Source organism: Cladophialophora yegresii (genome assembly GCF_000585515.1).
Source record: "Cladophialophora yegresii CBS 114405 chromosome Unknown aczIN-supercont1.5, whole genome shotgun sequence".
Taxonomy (NCBI): domain Eukaryota; kingdom Fungi; phylum Ascomycota; class Eurotiomycetes; order Chaetothyriales; family Herpotrichiellaceae; genus Cladophialophora; species Cladophialophora yegresii.
In genome coordinates this window covers 93,123-114,492 of record NW_006913049.1, presented here as the reverse complement: position 1 = coordinate 114,492, position 21,370 = coordinate 93,123, and the positions used below count along the sequence as shown (strand labels likewise).

Genomic DNA, 21,370 nt, shown 5'->3' with positions numbered 1-21,370 from the left:
GTACACATACGCGAATCGAGCTGGCTAAAACATTCTGAATCCTCCCTCTACTCCCCTTGAGGTTGCCCCTCTTTGATCCTCTCCATCAGGATCCTCAGGACCTCGTCCTCCCAGTCGCTCAGCTCGAGCCACTCGGGCGTCACGATCTTGTGGCTCGTCACGAGAATGCTCTCCCCAGCGTTGACCTGTGCGGCGCTTTGTCTGCCCGCGCCTTCGGTGGCTTCGGATTCCGACCCTATCTCTCTTTCCGGTCGAGGAACACGATCCGCAGCCGAATACGACACCGCGCGATTGTCCCGATCGGGTCGGCCTCGCTCGCCCTCCTCTGCCGAGATCTCCTTGTGCAGATCTTCGTTTGAGCCGGCCGCCTCGGTGTCCGTCTGGCTGAGGCTGGGATCCCGGTTGTTGACTGCCTTCTCCACGTCTGCTACCTCCTTGCGCCGTCTTCTTTCCTTTCGATCTTTTCTCCTCTGATCCCTCAGGGCTTGCAGATCGACAGGCGTCCACCAATACACGGGAAATCGGCGACCCATGCCATTGTTGACCACCAACGCACTCGCCAGCATCAGCATGCTGGCCAGCAGGACGAGCGGCAGCAGCCACCATCCCAGATATTGAATCTCAAGGTTCGTCGCTGCAAGCAGCGCCGTCGCGCCAGCGGGCGGGTGAATCGTCTTGGAAAACGACATGACTACCGAGGCCAGGCCCACGGAGAGCGCGCCCGCCAGCCATCGCAGATCCTCGAACCGGTCCGGCGGCAGGTGGAGGAACAGTTTTGTGATGCCCACGCCCACGACTGCCGAAAGAAAATGGCCTAGTATGAGATTGCGGGGCTGCGCGAGCGGCGACTCTATCGTGTTGTACTCGAGGATTGCGGCCGCGCCGAAGGACGCAATGACAATGGGCACAGTGTGGCCCGAAAGCTGGGGCAGCGCGAGGAAGACGTTCTCGATGATGGCAACACCACAAAAGGCACCGATCAGCATCGAGGAGTACAGGAATGCCGTGTGCAAATGCCAGACATAGTACCACCTTGGCAGTCTGAGGTCCTCGAAAGAGGAGTGGAGGCTGAAACATGGGTGTCTTTCTGCGGCATGCTGGCGGTACCCGAACCAGTATGAGATGTGGGTGGGGAGGAAGCGTAGAGGATTTCGCGGAATGAATGGGTTGACGTAGTTGTCGATGTCGAACGGTGTCGTCGGAGGTTTTGACGGCGGAGGTCCAGTTGCCTGCTTGCGTGAGGATTGTTGCGACATGCTGCTAGCTGTGCTGGTGGTGTGAGTCTGATCGCGTTGGATGACGAGGTCAATGGTGACGGGCCATCAACTGGTTTACCATGTACATTCGAGAATCGAAGCAAACATAATATGCCGAACTCTAAGCCAGCCGGGTAAACGATCCCACAGGCATGAGGCTATAAAATCAAATGGCGACTGAAGCGTGAAAAGCGGCGCATTTGTCCGTAATCAGCTGCAAAACATCCTCGACTTACCGCGTCAGTTTTTCAAAGCTACTCGATGGCGAGCTAGCGGCAACAGGGCAGAAGCCTCCGTTGCAAGCCAGATGTGGTCGGAATGGACAACAATGGCATCATGAGCAGTGCGAGGTCGTCCATCCGGCAAGGCATTTCCACGGCTTCCAGTAGTGGAGAGCGCACCGAGAGCGAGACGCCTGGGCTTAATTCGGAGTGTAGGAAGAATCATTACCTCTTCGAAGGTTGAGACTCGGCAAGTCAGGGTGGCTGGCGAGGAGACGTATTGAGTTCTTACATGAGAGAAATAGGATGACTGGTTGTAAAGAGTAAACTGTAGTCATCGCAACTTCGCAAATTCCAGAAAGACTCGCTAAGCGGCCAATGAGCGGGTTCGTTTCGTGGGGCTGTCTGCCCCAGGAGAGACGAGGCGAGAGGTGCAATGACAACAGGAGAGCAAGGCAGCAAGAGACAAGTGCACATTACCCATGGCCCGGAAGAGAATAAAGAATTGGAACGCACCGGGAGCGCTATTGGATGTGGCTCTTAGTCTATCATTTGGTTGAAGAATAGCAGGATAAAATCATTCTTTCAGTGCCATCAAAAAGATAGGATCTACTGTGGTAGGGTGAAAGCCAGGTGAGCCAGCCCTGAGAAGGCGCGACATCCACCAGGTTGAGCGCTGGTGACGTCTAAACCCGCTCAAAACGCTCGCTCTCTCCTCCAGGCCAAAGCAGCGAGCAGTCTGCTGTGCCAGTGCGGAGTAAAAATTGCGACTTGCCGGATGACGTAGCTGACCGCTTGGTTTCTTGCACGTGATGTGCCCGTACCGCGGTCTCTCACGGTTTGTTTCGCTTCCTTCTTACCTCGACTGCACCCTCGCCAACGCACTGCGAACTGGAACGTTGTGCTCAGGGGTCGCCTCGGGGAAGCCTTCGAGCTCAACCCCTTTCCTAAACATCAAACAGTGAGTCGAGCCGCCAAAATGGAACATGCCAATTTGATCTCCTTTGTTGACGTGCTGGCCCACTTGAACTGTCATTTCGCACGTCGACACCTCACACATGCCGATTCCCAGAAACGCCATCAAGCCAATCGCCGGGTTGTCTGCCTCGAAGAACATGATGGCTCTTGTCGCCGTAGCTGTCAGATACCCCTGGCTTGTCACTATGCCTTCCGGATCTGCTGATTGGTTCTCCTTGAATTCGGCGAACGGGGGTTCTGACCAGTACGTCCCGTCCACCACGTATGCCTTGACCAATTTGCCGGACACAGGAGCATGCCATCGATGATAGCTCAGTGCGCTGAGGAACGCTTGATACACTGTGCCTCCGACGAACTGCTCAGCCCAAGGATCTTGAGCCAGCATGTCGAGCACAGAGTACGGTTGGCCTTTCAACCAGAAGTGCTCTCGTGCTTTGACGTCTCGCGCGACCTTGAACGCCTTGGACTCGCATGCATTTGCGATCACGTTGTCATCGTCTGGGCTGGCAACGGGCCGAGCTCCTTCTTTGAAAACACGGGTGAAGAAGTGATCCCAAGACTTAAATCCCATGTGTGGATCACTCGGGTCGCACTCGAACAACTCTTCAAACTTGTGACTTGTCTTCCCGACATTTGCCACGTGAGTCAGCTCCTCTTCGCCATGCGGACTGAACCAGCTGCCTCTTGCGTTTTTCTTGAGGACGTATGCAGACTCTGGTGACTCCAGGTAGTTCGCCCATGCGTCCAGCACCTTCTTCAAGACCTTGTTGATATCTGGATCCAGGAAGACGGCAAACCCAGAGGAGGTCCCCATGGGCCAGTCAAACAGTGCGTGGAATGGCAATCCGACCAACCCCACGCGTTCAGACTTGTCATTCCAGGATGGTGCGGTGGTCAAGATGTGGTTGAGGACTTGGAGCATATGGATGTGGTCGCGGATTTGTGGGTGACCTTCACCTTGTGGGTCATTGGTGTACGGTTCCTTGTTGGGAATCTGCTGAAACATTGACGCGATGAGAAGGTAGACGCGGGTGTTGTTTTCGATCAAGTCTTGGAACTCCGCCAGAGCTGGGTGTAGACGCTCGGGTTTCTGGTCGACAAGGTCGATAACACCTGCCAGCCATTCCCTGTGAGCACGTTGATCGTGCGGAAGCCACTCTCCCAATCTGTCGATTTCAACATGTCAGTCCGTCTGGGTTCGTTGGAGGTTTGACAGTAAGTACATACCGGTGATAGTGATGTGGCTCTGGGATGTTCTTCTCGTGCTTCATTGTGATCGTTTTTCTTGGCCTTTCCTTTTCAGTGCTGGTCTCTCCTTGATGGGTCATGAAATTATCGATTTTCATATAGACAGTCGTGCTGTGGTACGATCAGGTTTGCCTCGTTCGGATTAGCCGGCCGGACCGTTCACTTGCGTAATCATCGCTATGTTCCGTCGCTGCAACCCATCATCATACGTCACTCACTGTCCGCTTGTACCACGCCGCAATCAAGCTTCGTTCACTTTCACTTAAAATTTCGCCTCCAGCAGGAAATATTTGTTCAGGTGGGGCTCATTATGTGGTGAGTCCAGAATGAACATGTTGCTGGCCAGCAGTAACCTACAACCACGGAATGCGGTGTGTCGACTGCCCTTCTGACACTTCAAACGTCGCTCGGAAACAACCACCAGCCTCACAGATGCAGGATATGCTGAGTGGCCTGCACTTCCTGCATCAGAATATTAATATTTTATATCTATGTTTGTGCTTTTGTTCACGCTTTTGGTAGCTAGTCCATGCCCTCCAGGACAGGCAATGTTGTACGCCACGCATGTATACCAAACTCCATGCTCCGAAGCCCTACAAACAAGACTCCCAGCTCATTACCTTTGGGCACTCCAGATCCTCGCTTTGAAGTACCAAATGATTGATATACTTAGGTCCAGTTCTGCCAGATGCATTCGCAGCCTCCAGTGCCCCCGTCGATCCCACCAGCTCCCTGGTCAAACCCGTTATCATCGCCCGCTGTGCCGTTCACGAGCGCCGGCGCTGCATTAATCAACGTTCCTTCTACTCCTCTGAACTCTGGCACCACTGTCTTGATATCGTTCTGTATGACTTGCAATTGATTGACTCCGTAGCAGTACACGGCCTTCTTGTTGATGTTTCCACCATGCCGGTCAATACTAATCGTCGTCGGGTACGGGAACGAGCCGGGGCGGCTGAAATCCGTGGCGGAGTTGTTGTCTCCTGCATTTGTGTCATTGCTGCCATTGTCGGCGATCCGAGGAAGAAGAGTCGCTCCAAAGGCTGGATTTGTCCACATCCTCACAAGAAACCTCGTCTGACTGAACGTGCAACGCAGCTGAGACTGATCGCGGGTCGACCCGCCATTAGCATCAAGAGAGTCAATCCCACCGTTGTCTGCGAATTGGGACGTGTTTAGAGGAGCAGTAGAATGCAGGAAGATGGATTTGTCGTAGTACAGGTAGAAGCCATAATGCTCGTCAGCTTGACCCCGGTTGTACAGTTTGATTGGTTGTGACGTTGGGTAGGGCTCGGTTGGCAGAAGATTTGCGGGCGCAGCACTGCCGTCGTCCAAGACGTCTGGACCAGGAATAATATCGTCGGCAGAGTTGTTAGACTGACGCTTTCGGACTGTCGAAGCAGTGGATTCCGAAATCCCAGCAGTCGTGTTTGAAGGATCGATGGGAAAGACAGGGATGAAGCTGATAAAGAATGGCGTCGGCTCTCCCTCGAAAGGTTGTGTGATGTTGTCCGTCGTGTTGCCCACGAAGATCTGGTCCGCTCGACTCGGCGGAGTCGGGTTCGGCGTAAAGAGCTCGTTCGTAAAGGGGTCGTTCGCCCTCTCCGTCAGAGTCACCATTGACCTTTTCTTCAAATCCGGTGCTGGAACGGACATATTCGCAGGCACTGTGCCATTTCGAAAGGTGATCTGAAATCTGAAATTCGGCTGATCTGGAGAGTTAGGCGCCACTTCGAACTGGTCTTCCTTCGGAAGCGCGCAGCTCCACATGGTATTGGGTGCCACGCATTTGGATTGCTGCTTGACGACATCGGGTCTCGCTATCGTGGATATGCCCGTCGGAATGGGAGGATAGCCGGTAAGGTTCAGCCACTGACTCTGAACAGGTGTGCCATCACCTGTTCGCGTGAGAAGCGTAGCAAGCAAAATGCACGCAAGCACGATGAGAAACAAGACAACGGAAATGATAAGTGTCCAACGGCGCTTCTTCTTTTTGTCAGGCGCCACAGTTTCTTCTGCCTTCTTCTTCGGGAGGAGGCTCTTGAATCTCGACCATAGGCTTTTCCTTTCCTGCTTTTCCTCAGGTTCTGGATCTCTCGTCACTGGTGGTTCCTCTCTTGCTTTTTTGGGGGCTTGGTCAACCTCGCCGTCAACATGAGCGGACTCGAGTCGTTCCATGGCTTCTTTTCTTGCCTGTTCAACAGCCGCATTGTTTTCAGACGCGGACCTGTCGCTATAGAAGGCATGATTATGTATGGTCACCGCGGGTGGTTGCGTTGCTCCAAACGCTTGTCGGTCAGTCGATGTCGTCGATTGCTCAAGCAAACGTGGCTGATTCGGCTGATGATCGATTTCAGCCATGGGAACGGCACCCTGGGACGCCATTGTGTGTTGCATGGCTGGCGATACAGGGCCAGGTGACAGAATTGGTGGTTGGAGATTGGACGATGCGATCGTGGCGATATTAGGGTACTGAGGTTCACGAGGAGGTGTCTTTGTATTTGGGGCAGAAAGCGTTTCGGTCACTGTATCTGCATCTGCTGGGCCGTTCGGGGCCTCCGTCTGTTCGCCTTGTGACTCTTGCGTAAGTTCGGGTGTCTCGACGGCACGAGCCCGGACCACGGTGGCTGTGTTTGCCTGTCTGACATTTGGTGACAGCTCCTCTGGCTCTTGTGGACTAGAGATTTTTCGATCTAACGTTAGACTGCTTGTGGGAGCTCCCTTGGCATCCTCCTCGACGTCTCCGCCCAGTGTCTTCGAGGCATCCAGTGGCGTCCCCGTGGACACCGCTTTGTCGAATACTGACTGTAGTTGAGGCAACCTTTCTGCACAGGAATGGTTTTCACATTCGAAATACGCCTTGCCAGTTAACTGCTCGACAGCACAGGCATGATAGTACTCCGCAGCAAGCCCTTTGCCGTAGTCGACTAGTGGAAATGGCGGCACTTGGTCCCAGTCCTGTATCAAATCACGGCGCTGTCCAACGTCGTCCTTGCGATCGTCTGTCGGATCAATCCTTTTGCCTTCATCCCTTTGTCGCTCCCAAGTCGTCCACCTGGACCACACGCTGGCTCGCGCACTGGCAAGTCCAGCCCGTCGTGGCGTTTCTGGAGACTCGGAAGTCAAGGGAGATACCACGTCCGACTTGGAGAGCCTGATGTCAGCCGGGATAGACGGAACAGGAGGCGTTTCCGGACTCCTCTCTGTTCCCTTTTCGACTACCGTCCCCTTTCGAGACAGCAAGGGTGAAAGCATCAAGTTCCACCAACCCTGCGATTGGTGACGGTTGTTTTCAAGGTCTGATGGTAGGATACGTTCCTGGCTGTCTGTCGAAACTCTGGGTTCATCCCCCAATGAGTGGTGGTCGATCTCTTCGCTCTCGTCGAAACGTCCTCGACGGCTGAGGTCGGATTCGTTCTCGGAGCGGATGATGCTCGCACCTGCCACTGGTCGACCTTCGCTACCATATCTACCAAAACGCGCAGGTATCCCGGGTACGGATGGTAAGTCGCTGGGTTGCATCTGGAAGCCGGTCCGAGCATGAGGTGAATAAACCTTGGAATACTCCTTAGAAACGGCTGGGTTCCCGAAATCGGCCTCGTCCGCTGGAGTGATGACAATTGCAGGTGTGTTGGGGGTATCTGCAGAGTGGACATTGTTACCTCCACCTACAGACCGATGCGCATCGACTTCATGCTCGGGTATGCTCATGCCAATAACGATCGACCGAGCTCCAGGAGAATATCCACTGGTGGCGCTTACTGGATTGCGGAGCTGGACTTTGTGGTCGTCCTGATGGGTTTGTTCGCCTGCGAACTTTGGATCCGTGGTCTTTGACACTTCTGCTGCCCTTGTTCTTGCCGCCTGTGACTCCTGCAGTTTCGAAACAGCTTGTCGAGCGATAGCCCGCTTTGACACCCTCTCTTTGTCCACTGAATCACCATCTACGCCAGCCCGAGGAAGGGGTTCGATTAACGGGTGGTTCATGTGCTCAGCTTTGGCCGACTTGATGGAGGTGGCGTACCTCGGACCAAGTCGGGGTCTTTGGGATTGCACCTGATCCAGGATCAGTCCATCGGTGTTCGACCTTTTAGCTTTCGTAGAGAAGTTGGTGACAATGTTCAACCCCGGACGAGCCTTTTTGTCGGCAGCTGATTGACCCGGGTGCTGCTGATTCCGCCGACGAGACTGTCTGCGATTCATCCCTGCAGCTTTTGTCGTCCGGTTGGTTTCTTGGCTGTATCTTTCTAAATGGAACTCATCTTGTCCGCTCGAAGATCCACTGTCGTCTTCGGAAGAGCTTGAAGCAAAAGGATTTGGCGAGAAAAAGACGTCTTTTGCGGCCAGTGTACCGACGCCATTGACAGGCTTGAATCTCGTTAGATTATCATGATGAGGTGATGATAATGGGAATGCTGGAGCCGGCGTCCGGTGTTTTGCTATTGTGGTTTGCCCACTAGGCGGCTCAAAACTGGCCACCATTGTCGGTGAGCTGGAGGGCTGAGAAAATAGCGCCGTGCTGTGATAGAGGGGGTGAAATAGCTTGCATGCCTTCGTCTAATATGATGGGGGTCGACTGTGCAATGACATTCAGCTGAACTGACTTGTGTCTATTTGGAGCATTTTTGTTGTGCTCGCGAAGAGAGTGAGACTGTTTCAAGCGATGTACCCTGGCTTGTATGGAAGTATGAATAGCACGAATGAAAGGAAATTCGACTGCTGTATGGGAAATCCGGTGAATAGGAAAAAACAATAGGAAATGTGAGACTTGCGAAAGACAGGTGAATGATATGATCAATAGCCTTGAATCAAGAGTGGGTACTAGCCCGGCAGACAGAGATCACGCGGGGCGACCTAAGATCGGGCATGGAAACATGTTTTGTAAAGAAGAGTGAGCCGCGATCTGATGTGTTTATTCTCAGTCGAGGCAGGCTGCGTGGAGACCGAGCCATTGGTGTTTGAGGCTCTGGCTTGGGACGCGATTCTTTGGACTCGAGCTCGCGGCCCTAGGGGCCTCGTGGACGTGCCAAACATAGCTCTACGCGGCGAGCCTTGCATGTGTTTGGCCGGCGGGCGTCCCGGTCGCGAGAACGATTCAGAGGTCGCAGGAGAGGATGGTGACTGGAGGTTGAAATTTGAAGAAAGTGAGATTAAGCGCGCGGTCACTGGGCGAGAAATGATGAGCCTACAGCCAATCATCGCTGGGCGTCTGGCAAGGCTGCACCAAGGCTGGCGAGGCTGTGACACAATCATCTTGGACCATCATGTGGCTTTGTTTCAATGTTCGTCATATACAAGACTGTCTGAGTCCCACAGCAGGATAAGCGCCAAATTATCTAACAGTCCAGAAGCTGTTCCTAGCTATGGCACATAGTAGTTTTCGCAATCGTACCCTTGCATCTCCAAAGTCCTGGCACTGTCCGGTGCCGTAGTTTTGCTCAATTCTTGCGAGCGTATTGCTGTGCGCATGGTATCATAAAATCAGTCCAGTCCCACCGACCCCGAAAAGATGAGGCCTCCTGCCGAACGCTCTAGCTTCTGCTCAGAGCACGAGTCGCAATTCGATGAATGCAAAAACTTGGCGTCAAAGGCCAAAGCAGGAGCGCAACCGGGAAGGCACCGAAATGTATCAGGACAATAGTCCTGAAGATGTTTTTATCGTCTGTCATCATATTGTATGCCTTGCATGGAGTTGCTGCTCATGATTGGCGGCAGTGTTCGTGCAGGCTCGTTTGCACCGTTGAGGTGATTGTTATAGTGATTGCCGTATTCCAGTGGGCTCTGCGGCATGACGCTAGGTGCCGGAGGGAAGGAGCCTTGTGTCTGCTGTATACTCTGCATCTGGCGACTCATCTCTAACATTTTAGCCTCCAACTCTGCCATCTTTATACGCTGACCTTCAGACTCGGCGCGCTGCTGCTTGTTCTGGGTCTCAAGGTGAGAGATATAATCGATGGCTGTGGCTGATTAGTGACTATCCCATGGTTGTCGCGGTGGATCCTCACCTCTCGATAGAGTTTCCCATTTGCTAGACTTGTTGTTCTGACTTGACGGTAGTCGGGTCCGTAGCTGTTCAAAACAATCCTTCATCTCGCTCCTCCTCTTGCGCTCCGCGAGTTTGTGAGTAACTCGGAGCTCTGGTGTGCGACTGTATGGAGTGGTCCCATTGGGCGAATCAGGGTCGCCTCGTAGACTATCGATATGCTTGTGCTGCAGGCTGTGATGATGAGCCTCGGGAAGTTCTAGCAACGTTAGCTTTGGTGACGACAATTAATTGGCGGAATGCGTACCATGCTGCCCGGGTGGCAATCTGGATGACTCTACGGTCAGAATACTGCTAGTAAAAGACTCGGCAAAACTGTTCCTGCGTGAAAACTCTGAAGGCGGCCGTCCCCCAGGTCGAGGCGCATCTGGGTCGGGAAAAGCATATGCCTGACCGCGAGTAGGGGCTTCTGCACTGTAGACCTCTTGTTTGGGGTTTTCCAAAATGGGCGGTGCTACTCGACCTGCCGCAAAACCACCTCTTCCGCCCCGACCAGAGCCGTAAGATGCGATCGACCCACCACTCATTGTGGAGTAGCGACTGGTTCCGCCGGGATATCCGTTTGTCTGTATTCCTCTTTCTCTCTGTAAGCCAGAGACTAGCGAGGTCTGAGATGCATTGTTGCTGGTGTACGGAGAGGTCGGTCCCAGCACCAGGTTATTCATTCCCGCGTGGATGCCGTTAGAAGCAACACTGCTCCTTCGTGAATCATTAAAGTCGCCACTTCCCCTGTTTGGATGCGTAGATGGATCGGATGTAGGGGCTGTTAGGCCGTTCGAGGCTTGGTGCATACCACCGTTGAAAGGCGCTGTCGGAGCCGAAGGGTTGTCTGGGGTGAATGGCGACAGACCTGGACCGGTCGGGGAGTGGGCAGAGTTCAGGTAAGGCATGGAATTCGTGGATGACCCTGACACTAGGCGCATTGTGGTCAGCTTCTCATCAATATGTCAAAAGAGTGGGATATACTAACGTGTCCCAGGAGTCATCCAGCTTCCTGAATCTCTTTGTGGAGGGAGAATGGAAAGCTCTGAAGGTGCTCTATCAAGCGGTTGGACAGGCATCTTCGAGGTCAAAGAAGCTATCGAGGGCAGCGTTTGATTTGTTTGCGGGAGGCTGTGAGGAGGGGGATTTGACTCCCAAGGACGGTGGCTCGTGGTTTCCATCATGGGTACGGTGTTGATGTGTCGATTTAACTAGCTCAGATAGCGACCAAGACGGCGCTGTCGCGCATATGGCTGTTCAAACGCAGATCGAAAGTCCCTAGACTCGTCGCCCAATAGTCCGGCGATGGAGCAACTTATTGGCCCGTAGCTTCCGGGAGGTGGAATGGGAGGAGTACCCGTCCGAACAGGTGATTCAGGGAGGCTGACACTGCAGCTTTCAGTGGTACAATGCTTGTGGAGGAAATATGCTGAGATCCAGCTCAACTACTGCAGGTTGGAGACCACTCGAATGGTAACGTCCGCGCTCTGTCTTCAACGGTATCCTTGCACGCTCGTTCTCACGGACGGTCTGTTGTGCGGTCGTCGCCGCGGCTGAAGTCTCGAGGTGGAAACGAGGCCAACACAAGTCAGATAGTATGCGCCGGACTGGTTTCTCTTTCTCCAAGAACGCACGCTGATCGAGGTGCGTCCAACGGCAAAACGTGGCGTGGGAGGACGCGGAGCAGGATCGAAGCGATGCGGCTTTCCAGGGATTGATGAACGTGAGGGAAAAGTGGCTCGAGTGGGTGCAATTGCGGGAGGCAATCGTTGCACAAGGGTCGGCCGTCGGTAGACGGCAGGATAACAATTTGAGCAAGGCCGTGTAGAGCGCAAAGCCGGGCTTAGGCTGCTGCGATTCCCCAGAGAATAACGTCTGGAGTTAACCGACCGAAGCTGAGAGGCCAACAGAATAAAACGGGTCGAATGTTGAGAAAGGTCGGTTGCAGGAGTGAAAGCAGGAGGTAGGATGTACTGCAGCTGTCAAATATCCAGAAGGCAGTTAAAGTGTACTGTAGTAAGAATGCGCGGGAGCTGTGCCCAGGAGCAAGGGTGCCGGTGCGAGTGCTAGATCGGAGATACGATCGGAAGGCGAAAGATAGTGGTGTCGTGCACGGATAAACGTGCCAAATGGCAGTGACCTGCAGTAGAAACGAGGAGAAGAAGAAGAGATGCCGGATGTGATTCCAGCATGCAACAAGCAGAAGAAGCAAGAGGCGAATTCAGAATCAAGATGCAGAAAAATCCAGGATCAACGACAAGAGATACAAGATGCAAGAGGAGAGCGCCCAACCCAGACACCCGAGCGACGCTCAAACGTGGAGATGGTGGACAAGTCGTCGACTCGACATGGCAGAGACCGGAATTGGCTATGAGCTGGGGGACCCATGCCTCATCCCGGTCACCATCGTTGCCTCCCGGACCCTCCATGCCTCTTTCAAGCCTCCACTAGCTGCCTTGGGGATTTGCTGTGGGCATGAAAGTTACCTAGCACCTAGGTTATCCCACTGCTGCAAGCACGCCAACTGCGGTTAATTTGAGGAGTACGTACAGTTTCACGCAGCATGGACGCATCTGCTCTTCGGATAAAGCGCGAAAACGCCATCATCTACTGTGTACATATGCCGGCTACCGAATCCTGTACATGAGGAGGCCATTCCTGCAGTGTCCGCCGTGACCCGTGTCCTCGTACATGGCACAGGCAGCTGGTGTTTCACATGGTCGCGACTCGCATTGGCAACTGCAGATCTGGTTTGAGCACAGAAACGTGAAAACGTGGGAAGGAGCGCAGCCTGTGACCCGAGAGGTGCGCGATGTGCGAGGATGCGGAGCATTGGGCGACCACCGCGATTTGCCCCGCCCGCCCATCTCGTGTCAGTCAGTGATGAAGCACCAGCTTCGCCAGCACCCCAATCCCAGCTTGTCAGGACACCCAACTGCTCACTGTCCATATTAATTCCAATTTGCTACCAGCAGCTCAGACTTCCCAAAGAGCGACTTGGAGCCTTCCCCGGACACATGCCCGAGTCGCCATCGCAGAGCCTGGACCCTCTTTCGCAGTTGTCAAGCATCCGGGGTCGGAGATGCGATGGGCTTCAGCCACGTGCGTGCGCCATCTCCTGCAGCCCATCAGAGAGGCTTTTCCTGCCATTCCCTGAACCTGACTGCGGTTCGAGTGTCCACCATCCGCTAATCCTTTCCCCTAAACCTTTCCTCGTTCCGTCGAAGTCGGAACATGCCAGTCCACTCGTGGCCACCGCGTGTTGGGTGCGTGTCCTGCTGCGCAATTTGGAAGACTGTTGCCTCATGGCTTGCCACGCTCCGTGCAACAGAAAGTCGTTGGGAAAACACAATCCTCCATCCTTTCAGCTCATCCTCCTCCTGCACGCAGTACTTTGGTTCATATTCATTGCCGTGTCAATCACCGCGCCAGGAACCAGCAAGAATCTCTTCCAATCCGATAGGCCGGGCCAAGCATGTCGCGGTGGTTGCCACCTGCTAGCCGATGGCTCAAGATTGATGGAGCTATGCTGCTTTGAGGCCTGATCGCCGAACACAACGAGGCCTCTACACGCCTCTGCCCCCTTCTTGCTGCCCCTAAAGGGCCGGCTCGCATCCTGGTACATAACATGCGGGCTTCGAGTCCGGCGAGCATTCTCCGACCCAAGGTGGCCCTATCGATTCTTGCAATAATCTGTGACTGTTCTGTCACCTCATTCACGCTTGTTGATCTTTGCCATCTCCATACGCCAACTCGTTTTCGAGCCTCACCTTTCTGCGACTATTGATGGCCAGACGTGCCAGAACCCACAGGCTGAATGGACGAGCCATGCTTGCGCAACCGTGACCACGATGGACCAAATTCTCTCAGGGACTAGTCTTGTGCTGGTATAACGTCAAATCGAACTACATCGAGCTAGAGTCCGTAATTTGCATGAGGAAATTCAAGCAGCAGCACTCTACGGTGGATGTTCTGTGGCTTTGAGAGGCTTCAGCACGCCCTGTTGGACTCGTCCAGAACAGGCGGCATGCGGCTTGAAGCCCACAAATTAACGTTGTGTCTGCCACCGACAAGTACGATCGGACAACCTTGCCATCAACCGAGCTCTCTATCCTTCGTGGAGGTCGCTCAGTCCTAGTGCTGGATTCTCGACGGTCCTTTCGACTTACGTCAACTGCAACTTGATTTTGATAAGCCTGGCTGTAACCATCTGGATATAGTACGAGGCAATTCGATGGTGTCGAGAGAGCCGCTCATCAACAGAGTCACCAGGGGTGCGTAGTTCCACGCTGATATCCTCGGCCGAATAGACATACTCCTAAACGCATTATCGGCTGTCAACTTCTTCGCTGACAGGTGGCTTATGTATCCTGACAGTTGTGGTAGGTCCCTAGTCAGGGGCGCTTTCTTGTTACGGAAAAAGAAGCAAACGGACAGTTTCATCTGTTAAACTGGAACTATACAGTAACTTTTGGAAGCGTGCTGGCGTGAGTGAGTCTCCTGACTGCACGCGTTGGCCCCGTTACACCTACTTGCCTTCCGCCGCGAGAAGGTCTTCAACCGTGTCTTTCAATGTCATGTTCAACGGTGTGAACTTGATGCCCAGCACCTTCTCCGCTCTGCTATGGTTGATCTCGTACGTTGGATCTGATTGTCCCGGCGTCCCTTCGGGTATGCGGTCTCTAATCTGTGGGAAGTCTGCCCTCAAAGAGTCTACCGCAATTTGGTAGTCAAAATGGGACCCGGTGAGAAATCGCTGACCTCCAGCTTCTTCGAGCTCATACGCCTTGAGGTGGGCCAGTGCGACATCCCGCACATCGCAAAAGCCCGCAAAATCAACGGGCGGCACTTCTTTGGCGGACCCGTTCACGAGCTTCCAAATTGCCTCTGTCGATTCATTCAGGTGCTCAAGGGATTTGACTCCGCCAAGAGTCGGACCGAAGATCCAGGGTGGATTGATGGAGGTGAACGAGAAAGACGGCTTGTTTGTCTCAATCCAGTCCCAAGCTGCCTTCTCCGCCAGAGCTTTTGCCGCACAATAGGTGAAACCCCCGTTGGACGAAGCTTTAGCTTCCTCGTACGTTGCAGGGTTCCAATTTGACTCGTCGTACGTGAAGCCAGGACGAACACCTTTGTTAAGATCCAGGATACAAGCAAAAGAAGCGGTCAAAACAACACGGCGCAGCGCTGGACCCTCATTGGCGGCGGCTTTGAGAACATTCAAGACTCCGGAAATTGATGGCTTCAGAAGCTCTTCCTCGTTGTCTTTGGGAGCAAGGATGAAGGGGTTGGCCGTGTGGATGACACCTGCCACCCCTTTAACGGCTTCGTTCAGGGCGTCTGAAGCCGCCATGTCTGGAACGTCGACGAACGACAATTGATCAACATGTTTTGCGTGTGCCTTCTTGACATGATCGATGGAACGCTCAGATCGAACGGTCCCGCGGACACTGTATCCAGCATCCAGAAATGAATGTGCAATCCAAGAAGCCACGAAGCCTGAGATGCCCGTGATGAGAATTGTCTCGCTTTTCGGAGAAATCGAGCCCATATTGGAAGACCGCGTGGATGAAAGAGGATCGGGATCTGCTACGGATTGGTGCTCTTGAAGTGTGATATGTTACTCTGGGGGCCTTGGTGCTTCTCTGGCAAATTCCTACAGGAAGTCCCTGGGAAGTTGCGGTCTTTTATGCCCTCAATTCCCTGCCGGAGGTGGCATGTTTCCCGTCCTTTCCCGTATCCGCTTGCCTCTGGTCATCGTCTTGATTGCATCACACGGTGGGTGCACGGTCTTATCGTAACTCTCCAGTTCCTCGTGTTGTGCTTTTCCAAGCCGGCGGCCGCTTGTTTGACTAATATTGCATTTTCTTGGCTGAGAGAAACCGACGACATAGAGTACATCCAACTCCTGTCAAAACAGGTCAAGGTGAGGATACGATGCAGCCCTAGCCAACATCACATGCGTCTCACCACTGGGATGACTGGTCGACTGGTGCGATTACTAAGATAGCCGGGCGGCCGCGAGCCCGCACTGGTCCTCGGCGCTATCTACGCACATCATCGACCATTGAGCGGACAAACATAACACAGATTTCGGATAGTCCGCACAGTACGTCTACCGTTGCGAATCAAGCAGACGACCGCTCTTCAGGACGGTCAATGCCAACGTTCTTGTGCCTCCCTTGGCGTCTCGAAGAGAGACTGAGGAGAGGCACGGCGTATGCGGCTACGAGGGCGCCCCCTGCCTCTAAGTCTGCACGGACTCACATGTTCGAAAGAATCTCCTCCGCGGAAGCCCGACCGAGTTTCTCAGGAACTTTCTCCAAAGGTCCTGAAGGCGAGACAATATCTTAGTGTCATGGCACCCGTACACATAGTCGTACATGGTAACACTAGCACTGCACATTCGGGCTGAGTTCCACCGACCTGTCTCACCCGGCGATTGGTCCGCTTTGCGCGAAGCCTGGAAGGCTTGTAAGCTAGTGCCACAGCCGCGTTGACGGAACGCAAGGCACAACCAAGGCACAATTGTTTTTGTGCTCTCAACCTGCTCTTCCTCTATCAAAAGGACACGCGACTTTCAGCCTCAGTGGGCGTGCACTGCTGGTACAGATGCACAGTTCCCACTCGCCCTAGTGCGGGGACTGATGAGGCTTGGTAAGAGGCTCACGGTCCAGAACGTGACTCAAATGGCATCGGTTGATTCAGACAGCTGCTTCAACCTGCTTCAAGTCGCTGCTGCACTTGGACCGGGCACGATAAAGGACTCCATACGTCCACTGTGGCCAACCTTATGAGCTTTTTGCCTTTGACAAAGTCCCTGACATCGACAATGTCACCGCCTCCACAACCGACAAGGCTAGTGGCCTGTAGGGTGATCACTTGTGAGGAAGAGTCGGTTAGATTCTGTTAGACTCACAACGGCGTGTCGAGGTTAAATTTCGCAGGATACCGCAATGTCCACCACGAAGAGGCCTTGCGGGCGGTGCAAGAGTGCACTCAATACTCACGCCTGTCTCAGGAGGCAGCAAAAGACTTGATCAGCTATAAAGCGACGGACCTGCTTCGTTTGAGGATTTCTGCGTTCTCTCAGCAAGCAGCAAACTAAGGTATTCATCTTCAGAACCCAGGTCGTGCTGCACTCTCTGCTTCAAAGCGCCCGACAGTTCAGTAAACAACCTCCCTGCTTGGAACAGCTTCACCACTAACGGTCTCTCAAAATGGTCCTCAGAGCTAAGCCATTCACCTACCCGGTCCAGTCTACTGCCACTACCAGCACGGCTTCGTTGAACGGATTTGCCAAACTTGCACTGCGACCACGAACGAGAGCACATGGGGATCAAGCCACGGTCGAGATCCACCCCTTGCGGGAGAGCGATGCGTTTATCGTGTCGATCCAGCCACCCAAAGTCCCGGAATGTGGTCTCCAGCGCGCTTCGTGTGATATCGTACTTGTCATTGACGTCTCTGGAAGCATGTCCGCCGCCGCACCCCTACCCGAAGCCACGGGCGACAATGATAAAGAAGCGGCTGGGCTCAGTGTCCTGGACCTAGTGAAGCATGCTGCAAGGACTATCTTGGAGACTCTGGGACCTAGAGATAGGCTCGGAATCGTGACATTCTCAGACGACGCAACAGTGGGTCTCTCCAACACAGACTTGTTTTGGAAGCTGACTCGCGGCATGATTACAGGTGGTGCAGGAACTTACGTTCATGTCCCCGAGCGAAAAGAAGAGAGCGAGGCAGAGAATCGAATCGCTCCGGGATGAGTCGAGCACAAATCTCTGGGCTGGAATCCGGAGTGGCTTAGAGCTGTTTTCATCCACTGCGCTCGTCGACAATGTTCAAGGTCTTTACGTGCTAACAGATGGCATGCCAAACCACATGTGTCCAAAACAAGGGTATGATTACTGTGCCGTGCCCGAACTGGGCCTGCCGTCTGCTGACACGCGTACTATCAGTTATGTCAACAAACTGGGCCCCATGCTTAAAGAGGCGGCTCGCAAGAGAACCTCCGTACCCACCATCCATACGTTTGGATTCGGATATCAAATTCGCTCTGATCTGATGCAGTCGATTGCCGAGGTAGGAAAAGGAAGTTACGCCTTCATCCCGGATGCTGGCATGATTGGCACTGCGTTTGTCCATTCGGTAGCCAATCTGTATACAACAGCTGGGATATCGGCGTCGCTCGAGATCCAGCTCTCTGGAGACATCACTCTGGAGTCCACCGGCGGTATGTTACTCGAGCGGGGGGAACACGGCTACCTGGTAGAACTTGGAAACATCCAATTTGGGCAATCTCGAGATCTGGTCTTCCTCTGCCGACCATCCACACAAGAGGACATCGAGATCACTGCGATGCTCAATTACAGAGTTGCAGAGGGCTTTGCGCGAGACTTCCAGGCCCGTGCGTTGTTCTCGGACAGGACAGGCCTACCTCAGAATTTGATCGTCTACCACATGCACCGAGCACAGATTTGCGAGTTCTTGTCGACCCTTTTCCCGTTGAAGCAGAACGGCGAGCATATGGCGATATCGGGCAATGAAGCCTTGACTGATGCCCACAATCGGTTGGACGGCATTGTCAAGGCCATCCAATCGTCGCCATTTAGAACCACTCTTGCGGTCAATTCTCTTCTAGACGACTTGGTCGGCGACGAGCCTCACGGCCAAATCTCCAAAGCCCTTCTCTCGACGAAGGACAAGCACTACTGGCAGAAATGGGGCCGTCATTATCTCCCGAGCTTGCTTCACGCCCACCAGCGGCAGATGTGCAATACCTTTAAGGATCCCGGCCCATTGCTCTATGGCAAGGACAGCCCGCTGTTTGTCCAGTGTCGGACCGAGCTAGACGCCGCCTTTGACAGCCTCCCGGCGCCGAAACCATCCCGTGCGCCGAGGGTCGTGTATACGTACGATGCAAAGGGGAGGGTCAGCGGAAGTCGAACTGTTGCGTACAAACAAGTGAGTATGGCGAGCTACAACTCGAGCTCGGCGCCTTGCTTCGAAGGAAACTGCCTCGTCAAGATGAGTGACGGCGAGACAAAGCCGATCAGATGCCTCCGGCCAGGCATGCTGGTGTGGACGCCCGTGGGTGCGCGAGCCATCGCAGCGATCCTGAGAACAAGGATCCGCGGCCAGAAGCAGAAACTATGTCGCGTCGGTGAGTTGCTGGTCACGCCATGGCACCCCATCAAACACGACGAGAAGTGGGTGTTCCCCAGTCAAGTCGCCACGCGCAGCGTCTCCTCTAAGGGCAGCGTCTATTCGATCCTCCTTACTCCCTTTCCATCTCCCCATGGCCACGCCGTCGAGATTGGAGGTCAACTCTGTGTCACTCTTGGCCACGGTCTTGTCAGTCAGAGTCAGCGTAAGGACGATGTTCGTGCGCATCCGTTCTTTGGCAGCTATCGCCGTGTGGCTGTGGCTGCGCTGCGGCTACCGATGGACAAGAACCAACATCTACGATGTGGTGGGTTGGTGAGAACTGCGAAGACCGGTCTGGCCTGTGGGTTCGCAAAGCCAGTGGCCTCTAGGCGTGTTGTAGAAGGGCTGGGAAAGACCTTGAGAGTGAGATGCCTTGTGTGAAGGTAGAGTATCGGCGGACGAGGCTCAAAACGAATTGCCGAACCCCGGCAGACGTCGCGACTAGATATCCGCTTGATGAGGCTGCTCACGCAACAAGAGACATCACCTGATGAGGCACGTGGACTGCGATTTGGCGGTGTGATTTCGTGAAGGCAGCCTTGTCTCACTACAAAAGTCGAAGTTCCATCAATCCACTCTGCCTAATCAATATCTATCTCTCAACACATACTTCTGGTGATCCCATTGTGCCAGCTGCTCGTCCGTCGATCGGAAGTGCGTCCTCCAAAATTGGCACACACCGTCCATCCCCCACTCCGACGAGGGGCCTGACTCCACGGCGTGATTGCCCCACCACATGCCCGCTTTAGCGCCCGCCTCTTGCAGCTGTTCCTGAGCAACAGACGCGGACGCTGTGAGAAGATAGGGCGAGCAGGCTCCTCCAGGCTCGAGGTGTGCACGCTAGGTTCGGCCATGTGTACTGGGCGTGAATTAGGATATCGAAAGGGGCGGTGTGCGACTCGACAATTTATTTGAGACACGGACGAGCACCTTTATCTTTGACTCTACCCCTCTCTCCTCTCTTTTACATCTGCACGCGATCTTTCTCTCTCGTTTGTAGTGGTGTGTGTTCCATTGCTTCACAGACATTATGGCGTCAAAGGACAAGCTCATCTCGTGGGAAGGTCAGTGGTCTAGCCTCAGCCTGCCTGCTTCTTCGACGTCCATTTCGCGATGCACTGAAGCTGACATGCACTCTTGACGGTGGGCAGACTACCAAGGTTGTCTCAGAGCGTACTGGGAATGGGCTGAGAGCTATGACTCCAAGGTGCGTTGTCACACAGACCCTGTCGCCTACATTCGACTCACGGCACACGTGGCGAGCAGGACTGGGAACGCCTGCGCAAGATCGTCGCCCCCACGGTCCGCATCGACTACCGCTCATTCCTGAACAAACTGTGGGAAGCCATGCCCGCGGACGCCTTCATCGAGATGATCTCGGACAAGAAGGTCCTGGGCGACCCGCGCCTGATGACGCAGCACTTCTGCGGCGCGTCGACGTGGGAAAGAGTCTCGGACACGGAAATCATCGGATACCACCAGCTCCGCGTGCCGCATCAAAAGTACGCCGACGAGACGAGGAGCAAGGTCTTGGTCAAGGGCCACGCGCACAGCAGCAACCAGCATTGGTACAAGAAGATCGATGGCGAGTGGAAGTTTGCCGGGCTGAACCCGACCATCCGATGGGGCGAGTATGACTTTGACAAGGTCTTTGAGGAGGGGCGAGAGGAGCTCGGCGACAACGAGAAGGAGCAGATCGCGGGTGACGTGGCCAAGCAGGCCGAGGGTGTCCCAACCAAATGAGCCACTGCACACAGTCGACAAGGCGCAACCTATAGGAAGCGGAATGTGCTGTGGCACTCGCAGAGGTGGCCAGCGCAGAGAAACGATGGGAGTCCGAGCTTGGGAATAGTAAAAGCCTCTGGTTGTCTCGAGACGAAGACTCGAACTGAATCATATCCCAGTGGGGACTCAGATGTAGTGATCTCTGTTGAGGATCAACGAAAGCCCGCGGCTTTCATCCTGCATCTGTTACTGTAACTGCAAATGACTCATTCTAACCAGGTCAAGTATCTTAAGCCCATCTATTTGGTCTGCAACCTCTTGCACGATAGCGACCTGCCCCCTCAGAAGCCTGCAAACGCCAGATCTTGACCATAGTTGTGCGATCCAGGTTTGTTCCACTTGCTCTTCTCGGATGTGCCCTTCTTGGGTCGACGTTCAACCATACGCGCGCAGTACTTCGAAAGTTTCTATCATCGTGGCTAGCTTGCTTCGTGCCCATGCCTCTGAAGTCCGGATACGGCCATATGCTTTATCGCCTCTTTGGACCCAGTGTCAGCAACGCCAGGTGGTATATCCACGACTCGTGTCATACAGGCAGGTTCACCAACAGCCGGCAAACTACTTCTTACGCTCTTGTCGCCCTGCCATGCCATGCCGGAAATTCATCACAATGTCCGCTGATGCCGACGCTCGACTTCCATGCTGGG

General features: G+C 54.1%; 7 protein-coding genes across 7 annotated transcripts; 2 read left to right on the top strand and 5 right to left on the bottom strand.

Annotated features, from left to right (window-relative positions):
• Positions 1-47: 47 nt before the first annotated feature.
• Positions 48-1,256, bottom strand: A1O7_06773 (uncharacterized protein; the record flags this gene model as incomplete). Its single annotated transcript, XM_007760774.1, has 1 exon — positions 48-1,256. The coding sequence occupies one exon, from the start codon at positions 1,254-1,256 to the stop codon at positions 48-50; it is 1,209 nt and encodes a 402-aa protein (XP_007758964.1).
• A 1,077-nt stretch (positions 1,257-2,333) lies between these two features.
• On the bottom strand, positions 2,334-3,726 carry A1O7_06772 (phosphatidylserine decarboxylase; the record flags this gene model as incomplete). The annotated part of the gene is made up of 2 exons (XM_007760773.1): positions 2,334-3,621; positions 3,683-3,726. 2 exons carry the CDS (start codon positions 3,724-3,726, stop codon positions 2,334-2,336), a joined length of 1,332 nt encoding a protein of 443 aa, XP_007758963.1.
• A 646-nt stretch (positions 3,727-4,372) lies between these two features.
• On the bottom strand, positions 4,373-8,185 carry A1O7_06771 (uncharacterized protein; the record flags this gene model as incomplete). Its single annotated transcript, XM_007760772.1, has 1 exon — positions 4,373-8,185. The coding sequence occupies one exon, from the start codon at positions 8,183-8,185 to the stop codon at positions 4,373-4,375; it is 3,813 nt and encodes a 1,270-aa protein (XP_007758962.1).
• A 1,173-nt stretch (positions 8,186-9,358) lies between these two features.
• A1O7_06770 (uncharacterized protein) lies at positions 9,359-10,669 on the bottom strand (the record flags this gene model as incomplete). The annotated part of the gene is made up of 3 exons (XM_007760771.1): positions 9,359-9,660; positions 9,709-9,945; positions 9,994-10,669. 3 exons carry the CDS (start codon positions 10,667-10,669, stop codon positions 9,359-9,361), a joined length of 1,215 nt encoding a protein of 404 aa, XP_007758961.1.
• Positions 10,670-14,256: 3,587 nt separating this feature from the next.
• On the bottom strand, positions 14,257-15,279 carry A1O7_06769 (uncharacterized protein; the record flags this gene model as incomplete). Its single annotated transcript, XM_007760770.1, has 1 exon — positions 14,257-15,279. The coding sequence occupies one exon, from the start codon at positions 15,277-15,279 to the stop codon at positions 14,257-14,259; it is 1,023 nt and encodes a 340-aa protein (XP_007758960.1).
• A 1,669-nt stretch (positions 15,280-16,948) lies between these two features.
• Positions 16,949-19,319, top strand: A1O7_06768 (uncharacterized protein; the record flags this gene model as incomplete). Its single annotated transcript, XM_007760769.1, has 3 exons — positions 16,949-17,365; positions 17,421-17,629; positions 17,690-19,319. 3 exons carry the CDS (start codon positions 16,949-16,951, stop codon positions 19,317-19,319), a joined length of 2,256 nt encoding a protein of 751 aa, XP_007758959.1.
• Positions 19,320-19,968: 649 nt separating this feature from the next.
• Positions 19,969-20,681, top strand: A1O7_06767 (scytalone dehydratase; the record flags this gene model as incomplete). Its single annotated transcript, XM_007760768.1, has 3 exons — positions 19,969-20,002; positions 20,090-20,145; positions 20,205-20,681. 3 exons carry the CDS (start codon positions 19,969-19,971, stop codon positions 20,679-20,681), a joined length of 567 nt encoding a protein of 188 aa, XP_007758958.1.
• Between the last annotated feature and the right edge of the window lie 689 nt (positions 20,682-21,370).